Source organism: Echiichthys vipera, assembly GCF_963691815.1.
Source record: "Echiichthys vipera genome assembly, chromosome: 14".
NCBI lineage: Eukaryota > Metazoa > Chordata > Actinopteri > Perciformes > Trachinidae > Echiichthys > Echiichthys vipera.
Genome location: NC_139839.1, coordinates 28475340 through 28495894, shown reverse-complemented (window position 1 = coordinate 28495894; position 20555 = coordinate 28475340). Strand labels below are relative to the sequence as shown.

General features: G+C 40.7%; 1 protein-coding gene across 4 annotated transcripts in view; it reads left to right on the top strand.

Annotated features, from left to right (window-relative positions):
• dlg2 (discs, large homolog 2) overlaps positions 1 to 20555 on the top strand; it is a gene marked incomplete at its 5' end in the record, with an annotated part of 390565 nt that overhangs the window by 209809 nt on the left and 160201 nt on the right. The window contains one exon of one of the 4 annotated variants that reach the window (XM_083926485.1): positions 19517 to 19600. The exons of the other annotated variants lie outside the window; for them this stretch is intronic. Within the exon in view, the coding sequence (XP_083782611.1) occupies positions 19517 to 19600 (84 nt within the window). Of the gene's footprint in view, positions 1 to 19516; positions 19601 to 20555 lie in introns of those variants that run through there. 4 annotated transcript variants of the gene reach the window in all.

Genomic DNA, 20555 nt, shown 5'->3' with positions numbered 1-20555 from the left:
TGCAGCACCTGCAGTAGGAGTGGACAACACAATAAATGAATATAAATAATATCACAACAAAAAGTATAATTCATATATATATATATATGTGTATATATTTTTTTTTTTTTATTTTTTTTTTTTTTATTTCAGTATTTAAAAATACATTATTAATTTACATCATCAGCCCCAGGGACTTCATGCAGCACCCTTTTATTGCAGGGTGCTAGGGAAGTTCAATTTGTTCAAGCAGAATACAATGGACTTGGAATATTTTTTTTTTCTGACTTGTTTGTATGATGAGAAATCATGGGCATGCTTTGCAGTTTTCCAAGTGGCCTTTAAAGTATTATCACACTAACCTGCAGAATATGTTAGTAGGTCAGCTGGAGAGCAAGAATGCCTTAATCTCTTGAACGGGATGTCTTGCACACGATCCTAAATGCTACAATACATAAGTAACGTGTAATATAAACGTTGAACTATCCTTCACTAGTATTTATGCTTTTCAAACTGAAAATGTGAATGGATATTTTTAAATGTTGTATCGATAAATATTGACAGCAGTCTTATGTTACCTGTTATGCCCCCTTGGTCCCTAGAATATGTCCTCCCGTTGGTCCTCTGAAAGGAAGGGCAGGGACTTAAACCTTGGATCCATAGCTGAGGCCACATAAAGAGTCTCCTGCTGGTCCAAGTACATCTTGTTAAGATCCTGGCATACGGCAGATTTGATTTCCAAAAACATTTTAGAGGTCAAAAAGACAGAGAAAGATGTTGGGAGAGGCACTAGGTTTTGGGCTTGTTAGCCATTTAGGAGTTATCACGGGCCTGGTTAGCGTAGAAGTGTTACAATATGGTGTCTCTAAATTTAATGTGGAACTTCAACAATCAGCCTGGCTAAAGCATTTTATGCCAATTGAAGGTACATTTTGTCAAATCATCAAGTGGCAGGTCATTAAATTCGAGGAGTGCTAGCCTCTGCTGAATTATAAATTAACCATCTTGTACAGAAAAAAGCATTTAATGGTAAATTATTAGCTTGTGCATCCAACACAGTAACAACTTGCATGGCAGTGTCTTTGATAACCCTTCTCAAATTTAACTATGACGTACAATATAAATTTCCTGGCTGTTGAGCTGCGGTCGCATTAAAAACAAATCTGATGCATATCTGATTCAGTAGCACATTTAAAAGTGTCCTAATTCTGATTGTAAAATGTCAGATTCCATGTGACTTGTGCTGTTCACACTGTCAAAAGAAATCAGATATGAGTCACATATGAGCAGAAACATCAGATTCAGGTCATTTGGAACTGCAGTGTCAACAGAGCCATATTTAACAAAACTTTTGGGATATATGATATGTAATATAATGTGAGAAATGACTGTTGAAAGGGCAGCTGGCTTAACCTCAGTTAACTAAGTCCTAAAATTCTGGCAGGCAGGGGGACAATGTCACCAGTGCTAAGGTGTGCGTTTGTGCGTCTTACTTAAAACGCATACTTTCTAAAAATGTTTTGTCAATGTCACCTCCCGGGCTCTGTATATCTACAGTAAGATTACTTCTGGTAATAATTAATATATAGCTTGAACTAATTTTCATCCTAATTCAAGCAAACAGTTCAATAATTCAATGCAGTTAAACAATTTAGAGATCACACATGATTGTTAATATCAGCTAATGAAAATAGTTTCTGGCCAAATGCACCAACCCGTGTACCAAGAGGCACTTGTAGTGACACCTGTAGGAAAGGGGCACTCCACCATTTTAAATAGACATCAATTTACTTGCCACCTCACACAATCTGTGGAAAAAGTTCCATAATGTATTCTGTGGCACAGTCAAGTGACATCATGGCAGGACCCAGGGTTTTTGGACCTACTAGTATCTTGGTTTTTGAAACATCAACTTTTAAATACTCTTTTTAAAATGTATAGTAAACAAGGCCAAAGTCCCCCAATTTTATGGTGCACTTCCAAGAAAAGCAAAAATAATTTTCATGATTAAGTTAGTGCTGTGAGAATAAGAGGTTTTTAGAGAACTGAGCAGTGTTTTCAATTGACAATTCAATTCAATAACACAACTCTGTGTAACTCCTGTTGCTTTTCTATCCCATCTGATTCCCTGACACTAATCACCACTAATAAGCAGCTAGAGTATCTAGTAGAATGCTAAAGAGTTGAATGAAAAGTTGAATTCCTGCGCTAAAATCAAATGTGCCACACATCTTACATGGTTCCCCTTCTCTCTTTGGACCTCCTGTCAGTTTGGAGCATGTGAAGGCATCACGCCTTCACGATAATAATCATAACATTTTATATATTTTTTATAATAATCTAATTAAAGCTGCAAGCAGCGTTGAACAGGCTCTCACACCCCATGCGCGCCGGGGAGGCTTTTTTTTTTTTTTATTAAATCAAGAGCTCCATCCAATGGGCTGAAAAAAGTGGCAGTATATTATACCATGGATGAATAGGAATAGTTCAAGCGATACTGACATATTGTATCAACAAAGAAAGAGCAGGATTAAAGCGACTGTCACAGCTCTGTCTGGGAAGGCTTTGAAAGGCTGCATTGTTTGTACACCCACTTTACATTACAGCTCACAGTGCTGTGGATACAAGAGGTGACTATTTAGAAGCCTGTGACAATCACCCCCACTTTAAGCCCTTTGACCCTTTACATCATCAAACAACCCCAGTTACTACGTCACCAGACATAAACACACTTAAGATTCATGATAGTGCTGAAAATGTGTAAACTGACATGCAGATACACAGTCTATGAACAACTAATGGCCTCATTGAGAAGAAAGGGAGTTTACAAGAGAATCACTTTAGGCTTGGGCGGTAATACGATTTACCACAGGTCTTAAAAGTAGCAATGGTATCAGTTTCAATACTGTCATTAAAAACATGCAATGCACTTATATAGGAGACAAGGATTACATATTAAATATAATGTATTTAATGCCTCAAAAGTCATGTGTGGTTGTCATCACGTGACATTGTGGAAGAGAAAGAGAGAGAGCCCCCCCCCCCACCCCTCTCGATGGCAAGTAGCGCACCGAGTGATCTGGTCTCAAAGAAGAACATGACCTCTGCAGTTTGGCAGTTTTTCGGGTTCCGACCTAATGAAAAGGGAGAAGCGGTAAATAATCGATGGATGGAAACACCTCTTACCTAAGGACGCATCTCCGAAACAACCACCCACTTACTGCTGCAAGGATGCATTTGGCCCCGAGTTCACTCAGTGCAACAGTTTCAACACCTCCAACTGATACCAATGCAGAACCAACAACAACTACCGCCAGTTATAAGCAGCCAACAATAATGGGGGCCTTCGGAAAAACAACAACAAAGTAGTAGTAGAAGTAGTAGTAGTAGAGAAGACCTTTAAGAACATGGTAAAGGTCCTAGATGTCCAGTACGAGCTGCCTGGATGGAAACATTTCTCATAAACAGCAGTCCCACATTTATATAATAAAGTTAGAGACAAGGTTCAAGTGCTGCTGTCAGAGGCAGACAATTATTCCACCGTACTCTACGGAGGAATTGTCGGGTCTGTGTAAATCATAAATAAGTCATAGAGTTTGGTCTTTACCTACTCTGTAAAGTGTACTGAGATAATATTTGTTATGATTTGGCACTATAAATAAAATTAAATTGAATTGAAATTAACAACCGACATGTGGTCGTCAGTCAACATGATACCATATATGTCCATGACTGTCCACAACATTACACCTGAGTGGAAACTTGAATCCAAATGCCTCCAAACAACGTATTTTCATACAGTGGGCAATCTTGCTGCTGCGCTCAGAGCTGCCCTTCAGGACTGGCAACTTGACAAGAAAAAACACTGCCAACATTTCTGTCCCTGCATTCATTTCTTCATTTATTAATGCCTATTCATTGATCCATCGGTAGGACTGCACAACTCGTTAGGCTCCAAACTGGCAATGGTGGAGTGCATCCTTGAGCAGGCCCAAGCGATCAGACACGTCCTGTCTGATGACAGAAGGAGCAGCCTGTCTCTGACCTGGCAGGACATGGACGTCTTGAAAGCTATTCACGACGCACTGAAACCAGTCGATGACTTCACTGATTTTTTCTCAGGAGAAAATTATGTGACCAGTTCCTCTATCCTCCCCATAGTCCAGCCCTGCAGGGACAATGTGTTGGCTGTGTCAGAAAACGACCTCCATCTAACAAAGTCAATAAACATCTAACAAAGCTGGAGGCAAAGTATGAATCCGATTCAGTTTGCAAAATAATGCGAAAATTCCCTTTCCTCGACCCTCCTTACCGTGGAGGATATGAGACTGATGACAACCCATTGGCTGAGACAAAGGCTGAATTACATGCTGAGATCGTGAGCTTATCCAGGCAAGCACCAGCAGGTCCAGTTGCCATCAGAGTGGAAGAGGGAGAGGCGCAACCCTAACCCCCACGAAAAAAGGTGACTCTGGGAAGTCTCCTGCAAAAACAAGCCGATGCAGAGGCAGGTCCCGTTAGCAATGAAATAACAGCCTACTGTTTGGAACCCGTCATTCAAGGAGACGAGGACCCATTCTCTGGTGAAAAATGTGCAGCAGGGCGTTTTTTTTAATTATTTTTGGATAATTTTGATAATGACTTGTAAGGAAAACTACAACTCAAGTATAATCCTTTGGTATTTTGGTACCATAAGAGCATGTATTTGGTAGTTGTTGAACTGTTTGTCTATCAGTGTTTGTGTGGTCAATGGTTTGGTTAAATATGTCTATCTTTGTTTACACATGCTCTGCATCTTTCTAATGTACATGGGTATCAAATACTTATTAATGTTTCTATGTGCATGACGCCTATAACCAGACAGGGGCTGTCTGCATGGTAGATTGTTGGTGTAAAATGTGATAACCCTTTGCACAGTGACACGGTCTATTCCAGTACAGTGTGCTATTCCCTGCAGTGATTCAATTCACATAACTACTACCCTATGCTCAGGCTGCAGGATTTTGGTTAAAATAAGAAGCACAATATGATGGGATAAGTGAGATCATGTTTTGATCTCGTGCTTGTGCTGCTCTGTGACCTCAAAAGAAGTGTGTGTGTGTGTGTTTGTGTGTGTGTTTGTGTGGATAAGTGCGCTATGTTAACATGCATGTATATACGTATAAATAGGTGCAGGAGAGAGGCTCTGCTTAGGTTTCCATTAAGGTTTGTGTGGTTGGACAGCAGGTTTGTCTGTGTGGCCTCACAGTATTGTATTTTGTGATGATTTTTCAAGTTGGTTGTATAAATGGTGGTGCTGTTAACCTGCGGTGCAGGAGCAAAACACTGACAAGACAAAGTATCAAGTAAAAAGTTTTAAAGTATGTGGTTTTTACGGTGGCCCTGAGGTGCAAATTACAACAGCAAATAGAAAAACGCAACAGCAAATCTGAAAGCACAACATATCGTAAAACAAAACAACAAATCCTAAAACACAACGGCAACTCTGAAACCACAACGGCAAAATCTGAAACCACAACGGCAAATCTGAAACCACAACGACAAATCTAAAAGCACAACGACAATGAAAGCACAACGACAAATCTGAAACCACAATGATTAATTATACAACATTAACTTCTACCGTAAAGGGTAGGTCTCTCTGATCAGAGGATGGACCCTCCTGATTGGACAGACGGACTGTCTGCCTTTTAACAGGGACAGAGAGATGGAAAACCCGGAAAAGAGCCTATTTTCAAAGCATGAGTATTTTCGAAGATACTTTCGCTATTATTAAGAATTATTTTTGACGCAGGGCATCCGTACGGCGTGACAGATGATATGTTGTCAACCAACCTAAACATCAGGATGAGTATATCGGACTATGTGGGAAGCACTTCAGCAAAAACACTAGCTGCGTGTTAAACACAACCTTTGCTAACGGCAGACAGCCGAGTAGCTGCCCTGGTCCACGCAGCTCCGTGAGGACGGCACGTCTCACCTCATCTGGATGTGAACAGTTTTTCCTTCTGTACAACCCTGCTTCTCTCAAACGTGACTTTCATTATTTACTGCTACACTTGTGTTTGGGTCTGTAACGAACCGCAGGAGAGCGAGGACAGAGTCTGACTGAGAGAGAACTCATTTATTATTTTTACTTTGTTATAATTTTTTCTAGACCAAGTGAATCTAACATAAACACTGATGCTGAGTGTCCAGCAGCTTTTAAACCGAGAACTCATTGGTTTTGTAACAAACCTCATGTTTTATATGAAAGGTTGACTTATCTCTGAACTTGCAAATAAAACTAAATAGATGAATAGTAACATTAAAAAAAGGTATCCTATAAATAAAACAATAAATTTAAGACCACTTTAAAACTTAATCTGGGTTATTTTCTGTTTATTTTTTAAGTATGAGATCATCATTACCTATATCTACCTTTGAAATGTTTCTCTCATTAACTGTAGATATTGTGTCCATATAACCAGGCACTATTATTAAACAGCTAAGATGCAGGTCGTCTGCTCGGCCTGTGGCCGGCACATTAGAAAGCCCTTACCTTCACTAGGTCCATCATCAGGAGACAGTTTCCAGAAGGAGGAAGAACATAGATTATGAAATGTCCCGTTTAGGTGACAATCTACAAAAATACTCGGTGTCATACTGTATAAAAAATTTTTATGCAGTTAAGATTATTAACTGCATTAATGTTAGGCCTGCATACAGAAGTTAAACTATTTACCAACATCCCAAAATATACAAACTATTAATGTATTTTTATATTCAGGAACTACAGTTAAAACAATAAGAAACATTCTGCAATACAAATGTAAAATAAGAGTGTATAACTGTACCAGCAAAACTTAAAACACAAGACTAGATCTTTTTAAAATATGAATGTGGATGTGACAAATGGTCAAAAGTTTAAAAAAAAAGATGTATCCATTTAAAACTAGAAAGCATACATTAGATTTGTACAATCCTAAATTAACTATTTAATTATTAGAAAAATGTTTTAATTGATAGAAATACACAGACAATCATGAGATATATGCAACATTTTTTCTCAACCTAGTAAAATATGCAAATGTGAATAGTGACAAAGGTAAAAACAAACATCTTGCAATGTTTAGAAAACATTTTTTTTATTCATATGAATTTTAGACTTTGATCTGACTTTTTCTTGACGAATAATAATCTTAAACTGTAAACTTTCAAACTGTTGTCCTGTGTTAAACTGCAAATGTTGTGTGAGAGACAGGCTGTCCCCGGTGATGTTCTGGCAGGATGTGGAAAGGGCAGGCAGCACGGCTCTCTGGTGAAGCTGTCTTTGATGAGGTGATGATGTGATGTAGACCTCTCTGTGACTCTGTTAGGGCCGATGTGAAGGCTGAGGAAGCAAACACATGTGATCATTTGTGAAGATATACAGAAGTAAAGAAAATATAGTATACAAATAAAATCTAGTATGTAGAACAAAACACATTTTTTGTATTTTGTAGATTAAGGGATCACTTCCACTCTGAATAAAACTGTTGTATTAAACACTGACAATAAAAAAATAATGTAGTCAAACACCAGGGCCCTGCAATGAATTCAATATGCATGACGTTTATAATGTGTTTGTTCAAACTGTTTTAGAGATGATTTAACTTTATTGTTTTTTATGAGTCTGCAGTTGAATCATATTTGAGGTGTTTATAAGTCCAGCTTTACTGAGATGAGTTCATCACATTATGTCATTAAGATTATCATATAATATTATCATTGAGGTCAGAGGGACTAGTAGAGTTGTGTCTGACTGCATTATTCTCAGTTGTGTTATTTTACACAGCATCATGTGAGTGGTGTGGGTACATCTGTTTACCATAGAACATGTACAGTCAACAGTTCATGCTAGATAGCAGAGTAAATGCACATGTTTTGCTCTGAATCTACAACGGTGTGGCTCTGTAACTGTAGGTGCATCTGTCCCTAAATTAACGTTACCGGCAGTCTCTCCATTAAACTTAGAAACTGAAGTTAACACACCACCGTCGCTGTTAACGTTACGTGCCTGATAGCTCCGTTTTAACTGTCTGTGGGCTGTCTGGATCGCTCCTTCCTGTTAAAAGACAGTCCGGCCGTCCAATAAGGAGGGTCCATCCTCTGATCAGAGAGACCTTCCCTTTCCGGTAGAAGTTAATGTTGTTGTGTTTTACGATTTGTTGAAGTGCTTTCCTATTTAGCGTTGTGCTTTCCTATTTGGCGTTGTGTTTTCTATTTGCTGTAGTGATTTGCACTTCAGGGCCACCATAGGTTTGACATAATCCTTATTATTAATTTAGAAAATGAAGTTCCACACAACATCATTTGTACAGGCACAATCTGCTATATGATAAATGTATTTCCTTTTTTCATTATCAGGTTTCTTTGACTGTCTGATTTTGTTGCTTTCATTGTTCCCCCATTGCTCCTCTTTCACTCTTACCCTTATGTCTTCCTCTCTCACAGCACATAATAGCTATGTTTTGCCCTCTATGTGCACTGCTCTTCATGTGGGTTGAGGCTGTCATGGCTGTCATCTGTTGATGCAAGTCAGGGAGACGTTGGTCTGCTTGGTTTGGTGCAACAGGTCTCACTGCTAATGAAAATGTGGCAGATTTTTTTGTCATATAAGAATGTGATTGCATAGAGGTATGAATAATATTGGCTATTTTTTTATTAATCAGGCAGTCCTCCTCTCTGAATGATTTTATGAGCTGTGCTTTGATTTTGTATTTCCACACGGCCATAGACTGTGTTTGTCTTTCTAAATCGCCTGAAAACAACACCAGTCTGCTGCCTCTACACAGACCAGACGGCCAGGTTATAATGTGACATGCTCAACTTATGCCTGTTGAACAGGTGTTTTGATAAGGTATAGGGTTGTTCCTAATGTTATAGTGGTTTTCCTATAAGTCACTAAAGGTGCTGCAATGCTGAGGAACTTTATTCGACATGTACCATGTGGCATCAGCTGTGTAACATGTAGACGCATCAGCTGTTACGTACAATGATCAGGTGTGAACTTGCTATTTGTTGTTACATTTATGTTACACATGGCATTTCTTGCTATATACACATTAGGTAGTTTAACCACCTTTAGATTATTCTACCTTCAGACCATGGTCACGACATCAGAATGATTCTGAATATTAATTAGCCCTGTGGACCGCTGCTAGAGAGCAGCACATCAGTCTCTTCACAATATGATTCCATTAGACCTTATATCTACACTGTTAAACATAAGTCTGCACCTATGCACAGTCCCATTGTGTTTTACAGACATTTGTAGTTCACTAAGAAGGTAAAACATGTTCTTTATGCTGCATTTTTCTGAATTTTCTCTTCCCTTTGTATTGTGTGTCAGGCACTTCATTCACCACGGATTTCTCTCCCTCGGAACAGACTAACTAAGCCTCAAAGTTTATTTCCTACGTAGGAGATAAACTTAGGTTTTGGCCAACAATGCCCGAAAAAAAACATGTTTTTTCACCTTGCCTTTCAGGGCTTCTGTAGAGATCTGAAGAAAAATACACTGAATAACTTTTATTGAAGTCTTCACTTCAAATATCATGTAAATCTGGACAGTTTGGATGTAAACTGCATTGGAGGAGGAATACAATTGCAAGGCGGTAATTCTAGTAGGAGAATGAGAGAATGCAAATGCAGGCAGCTGACCTTCTTTACAAGGCCAAGAGTGCCTTGACGAGATCAGCCTCATCCCTGCTGAGTTCCCCTCCCCAAAATACAGACCTTTCTGTCATACACACACACACACACACACACACACTCACACACACACACACACACACACACACACACACACACACACACACACACACACACACACACACACACACACACACACACACACACACACACACACACACACTCTGCGCTCATACACACCAAGCAGAAAGTTGTGTTTCCTCCTGTATACTAACATAACTTGAGTGCGACCCTGGGGACACCAGGAGACTTTACTCCAGATGGCCAAAGCCTACAGCCCTGTCTGACTGCCTATCGCAGTCCTCCACAGTTAGTGGGGATCCAGAGACCCTGGACTAACCAACCTTGACAAGCCAAGCTCTCAGTATAGAAGCAGACTTATATAAACAATATACCAGTTGTAATATAAAGGTTTTTTTCAGATTCTGTGATTCTAGCATATTATGTTTTCCCTTTACTGCTACACACATTTTAATTATAAAGCTGATTTCCTTAACTTAAAGGTTGAATATGGAGAATGAGCCGAACACCGCCATCTAGTGTCTCAAGATCGTAGTCGCAACGACAAAAAATAATTCCAGCAGTTGGGTTGCCAGGTTCGTTTCAGAGTGTGTCAGTGATCAGCATGCTCCACGTCAGTGATGAATCAAACAGGGGAACCACTCATTTGGACTAATCAATGGATTTTACAACATTATTTAACCTTTCTTCAACTGGAACTCTTTCTGTGAGGGCTGTGGAATCCATTAGCTAGCTCTCAACTCAAAATGATTCCTTGTTTCTGTAGCTTAACAAACAGAAAAACCTGGCAACCTGCATTGCCCAACACTATTGGCTGTTACAATGGAAACAGAACGTGACAGAAAGTCATTGTCGAACCCGTCAAAAGTATTTCAATTATCAATTCAGACTAAAATATTTTTTTTACGGAAAAGCAAAACTTTAATTCTGTTCCCCTCAAAACGCCTTGTGGGTGTATTATTTTATATTAAAATATAACTTTCTAGATTCTTTCTTTAAGATAACCAAGATTGAAAATATTACTGGACATTCATTCTGAACAATTGAGATTTAGTTAGAGAGCTAGAGGTATCCACCCATTTTAAATTTTAAAAATTAGCACAACCTCCTTATTGAAAAGCTGGCCTGATCAGCCAACATCTACACTAAAGTCTGAAATTACCATTCATGAAAAGATAACTTACAAAGCAAAAAAACGTAATTAATTTTATCACCAGGTGTTACCTGAAAGCACGTTTTTTAGATAAAATGTTGAGTCAATTTAAACAGAGCGGAAAATGTTGAAAACAGCTTGAAATGGTAAATGGACTTGTACTTATATAGCTCCTTTCTAGTCTTCTCACTACTCAAGGTGCTTTCACACTACTTGTCACATTCACCCATTCACACTGATGGCAGTGGACATCTACATACCATCTAATCTAACCATTCACACCACATTCACACACCCATGCGCAGCACTGGGACCAATCGGGGTTCAGTGTCATACCCAATGACACTACGACGTGCCGACCGGGAGTGCTAGGGATCGAACTGCCGACCTCTCTAATGGAGGATGACCCACTCTACCACTGAGCCACAGCCGCCCCAACACCAAAAAGCAAGTACTTACCACCTATCCCCATGCCAACTTTTAGGAATTTAGTGATAGTTGTCTATTACTGACTGACACTGTGACATTCAGAGGTGCAGTATTAGAACAACATTTATTTTTGTAGTAGTACTAGAGTACTATTCTCATCAGTCAGCCATTTATCTTTGAGGTTATTGTTAGTCGGTAGCATTGGTAACAGGTGTTGCTATAACAATATGCTGTTTGCTAACGTTAGCTTGTTGCTGCTGACCTGCATTTTGTGGCTCAGTATTATTTGACTGTCGGCTCTTTGTTTCTGTTAGGAGCCAGGACAATTTTACTGTTGTGCTTTTAATCTTCTGCTTTTGCCTGTTTATCCAACAATGCTGTGGCTTATGAGGTAATGTTAATGTGACATTCCACACTAGTGGGCGACACTAATGTAAAAGCCTACCGGTGAGAGCAGAAACAAACACCCTGAGTAAGGAAGTTTAACTACCATGAATTGCAGAGAGACAGATTTGCAGAGGAAAGAGAGCTTCTGAGAAGTCTCGGTACACTGAGAAAAGGGGGTTCAATCTAGAAGTAGGGTTAGAGCGTACCAGTTTGCACAGACCCACTAAGACCACTTAAAGCACTGTCTAAATGTAATTGTTCTACCAGTAACAAAAGGTTTGAATTTTCTCGCCGCTACCAGTTGTTTCACAAACAACTGATGATTGCATTATATTTGAATCTCAGCATTTGTGTTATTAATTTGTTGTCCGTTATCTCTAATAACCCCACCCATATCTGTTTGAGAGAAACAATAACTAAGGGCGCACGCCTGAGAGAGGTGGGCTTTTGTAGAGCCGTTTGCACATGTACGAGCACGAGTGTGCGCACGTGTACAAGCACGAGCACAAGGCCTACGGCGGTAGCGGTATGTGCGCCTGCTCGAACATAGAAAATAGAAGGAGGGACCATGCGCGGACATTTAACAACAACAACAATGGCGGGGAAAGGTTCACGTTGGTGTGATGCAGAGGTGGAGTGTTTACTGCAGATTTGGTCGGATGAAAATATTCAAAAACAGTCGACAAGACGCACAAAAACTCCGAGGTCTATGGAAAGATTTGTAAACAAAACCACCCCTCCCTCTCCCCCTGCGCCCCAGCCCCGTTTGTACTCACACTGCCAGGGCCTCGCACAAATGCTTCTTGCTGTCCTGCGTCATCATGCCGTAACACGTCACACACATTGATCGCATGTGTGTGTGGCTTTGTTGACAAATTTTTCCACAGACCTCTGAGTTTTTGTGCGTCTTGTCGACTGTTTTTGAATATTTTCATCCGACCAAATCTGCAGTAAACACTCCACCTCCGCATCACACCAACATGAACATTTCACCGCCATTATTGTTGTTGTTAAATGTCCGCGCATGGTCCGTCCTTCTATTTTCTATGTCCGGACAGGCGCACACACCGCACCGTAGGGCTCGTGCTCGTACACGTGCGCACGCTCGTGCTCGTACATGTGCAAACGGCTCTACAAAAGCCCACCTCTTTCAAGCGGGCCGTGGACGGCCCGCTGTCAGCAGTTAAGCGCAGAACGGGTGCACTCACACTGCTTAAACGTACTAGGCTTTAGCTGAAAAAACTGTTTTGGCCCGGTACAGAAGGACAGTGTGAGTGCGCCCTAAGTTGAGACAAGTGCTGAGCTTCTGACACCTAGGGTTGCCAACCTTCCCTTGAGAAACGGAATCGTCCTGTATTCAGAAACAAAAGTATGCGTCCCGTATTGAGCTGAAAAGGGACACACTTTGTCCCGTATTACCGTGAGAATCAAAAATAGTATGTAAACTGTCAATAGAATGAATGAATAAATGGCGCCTTATAAGAAAATTTAGGGTAAACTTATTCTCAGCCTCTCCTGCTCTGTGACCAATAAGCTGACAGCACACTTATACACGAGTATGACGATCCAGAATCCTGCTCATCTCATTGGTCGAGGTATTGTTGCTTGCAAAGAAGATACCGGAAGACAACAAAGCTTGGACATGGATGGCAGTGACGCCGACAGTACTTTACAGGTCTCGGGCGGTACATCTTCTAGCAGCAACTACTCCTCCAAGAAAGAAACAGAAAAGACTGCAAAAATACTGATAGGAATGGATAGAAGGAAAAACATTGGTGGAAAAGTGCACGATAACATCTATGAAGCGCACTGCGCTGTGACTTTTCCCATCGCTCATGGTGGAATAACAGACCTTAAGTGACAGACTTCCAGAAGTGGGCAGTGGGCACACAAGAAACATAAGGGACACCAAAACTAGGTGAACCCGAGATCAAATCTATTGTCCACCAGGCGACGCCAGAGGCAGATATGGTATGTAAATAATGATTTTAACACTCTGGTTAAGGTTAATATGGGAAAGTACAATGAATGTCTGAATTGTATGGAGAATATATGGAAATATTATTTTCTGTGTAATAAGCAAGTACAGTTGCTAGATGAGTACATTGAGTAGATAAATAATAAATCAAACTAATACATAGATGAATAACAATAATTAATAATAATAAGTAACTAAAGAAGAGCTTGAGAATTGTCTTGCTCAGAGTTTTACTCTGTGGCACTGAAAGACAAACAGCTGGTGGCTGCAGCAAGAGCTCAGAAGACTGAATAGACTGACTACAACTGTAGGCTACAGTCATGGCCTTTGAGGCACAAGTGTTTACTCAGACTTTATGTTGGCACTTTTCTTGTTGCATTAATTGTGTACTATGTTCTGCTTTATGTTGTTTTATATGAATTTATACAGTTTTAAGGTAAGCAGGAAAGATATTTATTTTATTCTGTTAATATTTGTTATTTTGTATAAGAAATGCTGATAATTATATCGCTAAAATATGCATCTAATTCAATTCAGGTTTAAGAGATTCACTACGCCAGGAAAAATGAAGGCAGCCGGGCCAGCCGGCCCTGCCAATAAGGTTTTTCAGGGAGTTGGCAACCCTACTAACACCTGTCTGATTGTCCACTCTATTTCAAAATGGTTTGTCGTGCTGTTTCCGATAAATACAGTATCCAGATCAAAAAGTAAATTCCTTCTTTGATCTAGAGAGAGGAGTGCAAGATATGCAGAAGATGTGTGTACTGTAAATTGTTATTGATTGCAACCAACATGATTGCAGACAGAAAGCTCTGTTATAGGACAATCCATCAGATGAGCAAGCTGAGGCTCTTGGAAGGGAGAAAAAACAATCCCGTCATCCTCCCCACCCTGTAGTTTATCATTGTTCAGCTGTGTGCTGTCATCTTTCCTGGAGCACTCCTTCTCTTTAGTGATGGAAGTGTAGCCATGTTATTATTGGAGGTTGGTCCAGAATACGCTGTCAAAACACAAGCGCACACACACACACACACACACACGCTGTGATGTTTAATGCAAAGCAAGTCAACCAATTGATTGGAGAGGTTTGAATTGAAGCCCAGAAGTAAAATGCACACCGTCTGGGTTCAGAATTGATAGATGGGAGAGAGAAAGAGGAGAGTGATGCATGGGACAAGAGTGTTAATATGGCTCATTATCAGGTGTGATGTCAGCGCCTGGCACATTAATGAAACACATCTTTAACTGCTGATTTTTGCAGCTGTCAGTGTACTGATCTGCTCTCTTCAGGCATGCTGTATTGTACTGCTATACCACTGCATCCATTTCCTTTTCTTTAATCATATTACCTACAACCAAAGCCTTAATCTTGTTTTATAGTGTTATGTTGAGGGGTTTCAGCATAGCTTCAGTTACCGTGTGCTGAGACTCTGCAGCTATGCCGTTATGCAATGTAAAAAGTGAAAGAACAGAAGCAGGCTGATGACCCAGCAACAGTCTCTTATTATCAAATTTACCTCAATCTTACGCCAGTGACGGGATATAAATTACATTACGTGCATGGCCCGCTGTCACTCTATATCACAAAGTGAAGAGAAGTTGTTACTGTGGGGAATATAATTAAAGCAGAACACAACTTGATCATGTATAATGCATCTATTCGTATTGCTATCTATTAGGGATCGATCGTTATGGTTTTTTAGGGCCGATGCAATACCAATTTTATTTCATCAGCCTTGGCTGATGGCCAATAAAGACTGCCGATTTTCTTAAGCCCATATTTGAAGCCTTGTTACAATGAAATTACAGGAATATCTAGCATTGGTCACACCCTGATTTCTCAAAGTTTTAAAAGCTCTCCTTCAGTCTGCGCAGCATCAAAGGTTTGGTTTCTTCCGCTATTGGCTTACGCATGAAATTCATGAACATGCCCACTAGTTCTCTGTGAATACACTCAACTGACTCTCAGAATGTAGACCTTAGCTTTAATCAAATCCTGGGAGTCCTGCTAACCCAACAACAATAAGTCGCCCTACAGGGAGGAGGTCCAGTCCAGCCCCTGGCAGTTTGGGGCGGTGACGACAACCTTCCCTCAACACTTAGAAGACGAAGTAGATCATTGTTGACTTAAGAGTGACAAAAGATAAATAAAAGGCACATACAATCAGAATCAGAATCAGAAACACTTTAATAATCCCCGGGGAGAAATTATTTTTGTTAAAAAAACTCCAGATATGTAAACAAATATTAAATTATACAAATATTATACAGACAAAACATATATTAGAAAAGACCCATTCTGTTCCTATCCTATCTGTCACAATAATACGAAGGTCAAGTGTGTTGTCAGATTTAAGTTTATGGGTCTCCACATTTCTGGGAACCTCTCTCGGACTGTGGACACTTGGACCCTGTTCAAGAAGGCTCACCAGCGTCTCGTCTTCTCGACGAGACTGAAGAAGGTCCATCTGTCTCCACAGATTATGCAGCATACTCTCATCAATATTGATATCTTATGAAATATGACGTTCTATTTAATGCCAGAAACGGCAACCGGAAGTGGATTGCAACGTTTCATTACATTTAGGGGGAAAAAGATGACGGTTCGGGTTAGGCATCAAAATGACTTGGCTAAAAAAAAAGGTTGTGGTTTGGCTTAGTACATTCAGGACAAAGTCAGGACACAAACACCTGTCCCCCGGGTGAAGGTCCTGGGTTTATGGACCCATCCACCACCCCGACCTTCCTCTCTACGCAGAGATACATGGTCTTATACCACGGCACCTAATTTTAATACGTGGAATACAAACACATTTTTGTGCATTACTTTTTGTACGATATATGAACTGGGAAAGAGAAGAGCCTGGATTCTGAAGAACTTCTGCTGCTACACCATCGGGAGTATCACCACACCATCTGCATTACAGTATGGTATGGTAACTGCACTGTCTCGGACCGGAAAGCATTACAAAGAGTGGTGAAAACCGCCCAACACATCACCGGTTCTCCACTTCCTGCCATCGAGAATGTCCAGCACAAGCAGTGTCTGCAGAGGGAGCACAACATCATCAGGGACTCTTCTCATCCCAGCCACAGTTTGTCCTCCTCCCCTCTACAAAGCTCTCATTCACTCTCCAGGACCAGATCTGGACCTTGATGTCAGTAACCCCCTGCCCAATCTCCCCACCAATGGACAACCCACCTACCCCCTATAAGTCCTATATGAACTCCAGACAATGTCAGGGGAATCAGGTGCGGACATAGAATGGGGTTTCTCTTTCACACATGTCAGGTCCACAACAGGAGATTGTCACACGTTCTCACTTACTGGAGATACTCTATACTATTTCATTTAGGCGAGGGGGTGGCACCAGGTAGAGAGGCAGGCAACAGGACATGACGCACATTACACTGCACCAATGGAGCCGGTTCTTAATTTGGTCATGAACAACTTAGTCTCCTGCTGTTCTTTGAATTTGTCTGATGATTTTAGTGTTTGCTCTTACCCACACAAGATTTCTGAATCTTGTTGTCTCTCCAGTTAGACATTTTTGTTACCGCCTCTGTGTAAATCAGCATTCTTTTTCCCCATCAAAGGTTTGGTTTCTTCCGCTATTTGCTTACGCATGAAGTTCATGAACATGCCCACTAGTGCTCTGTGAATACACTGGAGAAAAAGCAACTTCATTCACACATGATTCCAGAAAACACTGTGTTTGTATAGGGAGTTCTTTTCTGTTTGCCATGGTGCTGACTGGTTAGTCTGTGTTTTTGTTTTGTTTTTTTGTCACTACTTGTTTTCTGCCTTGTTCTTTTCTCTGAGGTGGGACTTTAATGAATTTTCTTTTCATTCAACAGCCATATTATTGGCTCTGTTTGATGTCCACTCCAACTGAATCGGACATTTGCAGCCTCACATAAATAGGCCTGTCGCGATAACAAATTTTGCTGGGCGATAAATTGTCCCAGAATTTATTGCGAGAAGCAATGATATTGCCGTTTTGAGACCATTTTCAAATGGTATAATGATAATGGCATAATAATGCAAGTACACTATTTCAAAGATCATTCATTCATTCATTCATCTTCAACCGCTTGTCCCTGTCGGGGTCATGGGGGGCTGGAGCCGATCCCAGCTGACATTGGGCGTGAGGCGGGGTACACCCTGGACAGGACACGAGTCTATCACAGGACACATAGAGACGTACAGAGACAGACAACCATTCATACCTACGGGCAATTTTGGAGTCACCAATTAACACGTGCATGTCTTTTGGAATGTGGGAGGAAACCGGAGAACCCGGAGAAAACCCACGTAGACACGGGGAGAACATGCAAACTCCACACAGAAAGGCCCCAGCCGGGACGCGAACCTGGAACCTTCTCGCTGTGAGGCAACAGTGCTAACACTTACACCACCGTAAAAATTTAACATGAGAACTCAAAAGTAAAACAAAACAACCAAAAACAATAAATCAAATGGACTCTCAGTCAATTTCAACACATCAGTGTTTAGTTGCTACTGTTTTACAACAAATACGACACACCGGCTCGCTCAGGTGAAGTGGTTCACCACTTATACCTTCAAATACCTCCAAATCTCAACTGGCGTGTCCTCTAACTTTCTCCTCACAGGGCTCTCCTGCTGCACTCTGGGTAACTCCAGGGGTCCACCTCCCCACACAGAAACCGTGTGGCTGACAAGTGACTGACACGAAACGAGATGAGTTTTAACTCTTCATTCCACTGAGGAAGAGAGAGGGCTCAGTGGAAACAGATGCACCGCAGTGAAAACTCTTGTCCTCCAGTCTCTTTGATTGAGGGACACCGGGAAAAAAACAGGAAAAATTTCAATGATAACAGCTGGCCAATTAATCGAGCTCATTAAAAGTTATCATGCGGTCAATTGATGTATTGCTTATTGCAACAGGCGTACACATACAGCTACATTGTGTCTAGATAATTTCAGGTTTGCTGTGCATTTGTGAAAGGGACTCAATTGTCCCATAGTGTATTCTTATTTTTACTTTATGTGGTAACTGGTATGTACCTATTACATCTCTAGCAGCATTTCTCAAATGGGGAGATTTTTAGATGTTTATTTTAACATATCAGTCATGCATAATTCCTAAAATAATTATACTATATTTCAATAAAAAAAATCTAAATGCATTTCTTTTAGTTAGCACTATTTATCATTTTACTTAGACTTACACTATGAACTGTAATTGCTGCAAGTTTCATACTGATCATACTTTATGTATCTAGCTCTTTATATCTAACAGTCCCCATCTGTGCAATGACAATGAAGTTAAATCTAATCAACAGAATATATTTTTGAAGATATAATATAAGAAATTTCCATCAGTGAAACACTTCTTTGCTGTATGTTTTTGGCTTCAGGATTATGAGTGGCTGCTGGCTTAGGTACAGCTAGAGCACAGCATTACCCAGTCCCGTCCACCCCCACCTCTGGAAACTGGAAGCTGCCGACAATCTCTTAGCAGGTTTCAATTGGTGCTTAGGATGTTGTTTCCACGTGGAAAGTGGTGGTCCCTCCTCCCTTTCTCTCTCCTAAGCTCTCTCTCCCTTCGACTCTCTCTTTCTCCGACCCTCCCCTTGCTTTTGTGGCTGACGAAGACCTGACTTTGCTGTGTAGACGCTCCCCCTCCCTCAGCATCATCCCATCGTTTCTCCCTCCCTCTCATTTTTGCTCTTGTCTGTGTGCTACAGTAAGGTCTGCTGATAACCAGCACTCAGTCCAGATGGGCAGCAGCTAGATCCGTTTGGGCTGTAACCACAGACCCAAGAACATTATTATTTCACCTGTCGCTATGTTTGCCTCTATTTGGTATGCCAAGAAGCTAGGGAGAAGACTTGTACAGAACAGCCGGAAAGCTAAACTGCTGAAAGACAAGGTAGGTTCACCACTGTGGTTGCTTTACTTTGGGTTGACAAAAGAATGTAGTTTCTTGGCAGATCTGTGTAACAGACGTGCCTACTGTGCTCAGCTTCAAACACTAACACATCCTTTGATATAGTCATTTTCATGAAAGGAGTTGCTTTTTATAGTCAATATATGATTTGTGTACTGCTACAGCAAGTAGTGCTGCTTCAATTCACCTGTTGATTAATAATGTTGTTGACATATGTGTTAATGATTTGACTTTGTGGGTAAATTAGTTGACTTTTCTCAGTTGCGTCCTTTCTGCCTCATTTGAGGGGAAGAATAAGTAATGAGGGGCACAGAGCCTGCTGTCTGGAAAGCCAAATCTTGTATTTTGACCCTGCCTACACACAGGGGAAGTCATAAGCTCACTTTCAACTCATTAAGCAACAGCAGATTCGCCTATCTTAGTCATTCTGTCCCTGAGCACCGGTTTTCTTCGTCGACATCTTTTAAGTCATCTGCCTTCAGCACAGCCAAGTTTTGACTCTGCAGACACTGCTCTCATGAGCAGATGATCCCTCTGGAGTCATCTGTCGATGAACCTGACTGCAAATGTACTACACTGACAGTGAGCTTTCCTTAGTTGCCTATGGATATTTTTTCTTTTTTTCACAATGACTTTGCTTACACTTTTCTTCAAAAGAGTGTGATGTGTATTGCCAGGGGGCTTCAAATACTGTCTCAATATAAGAATGTTAAATGAACACACTCAACCAGATATTTGCCCTGCTAGTTGCAGGCCCTAAGGCTGGTGATGGTGGTCAGTCCAGAGTGCTACTGTACTCATTTTATTGAAACTGACTCTAGATATTTTGCTGACTCCCTAACATCCGTTTAGCAACACCATCAGGTCAACATTTCACAGTGACTAACATTTGGCCTAATGACTAGAAATAACTTCTAGACAGATTACCAAGAAATTT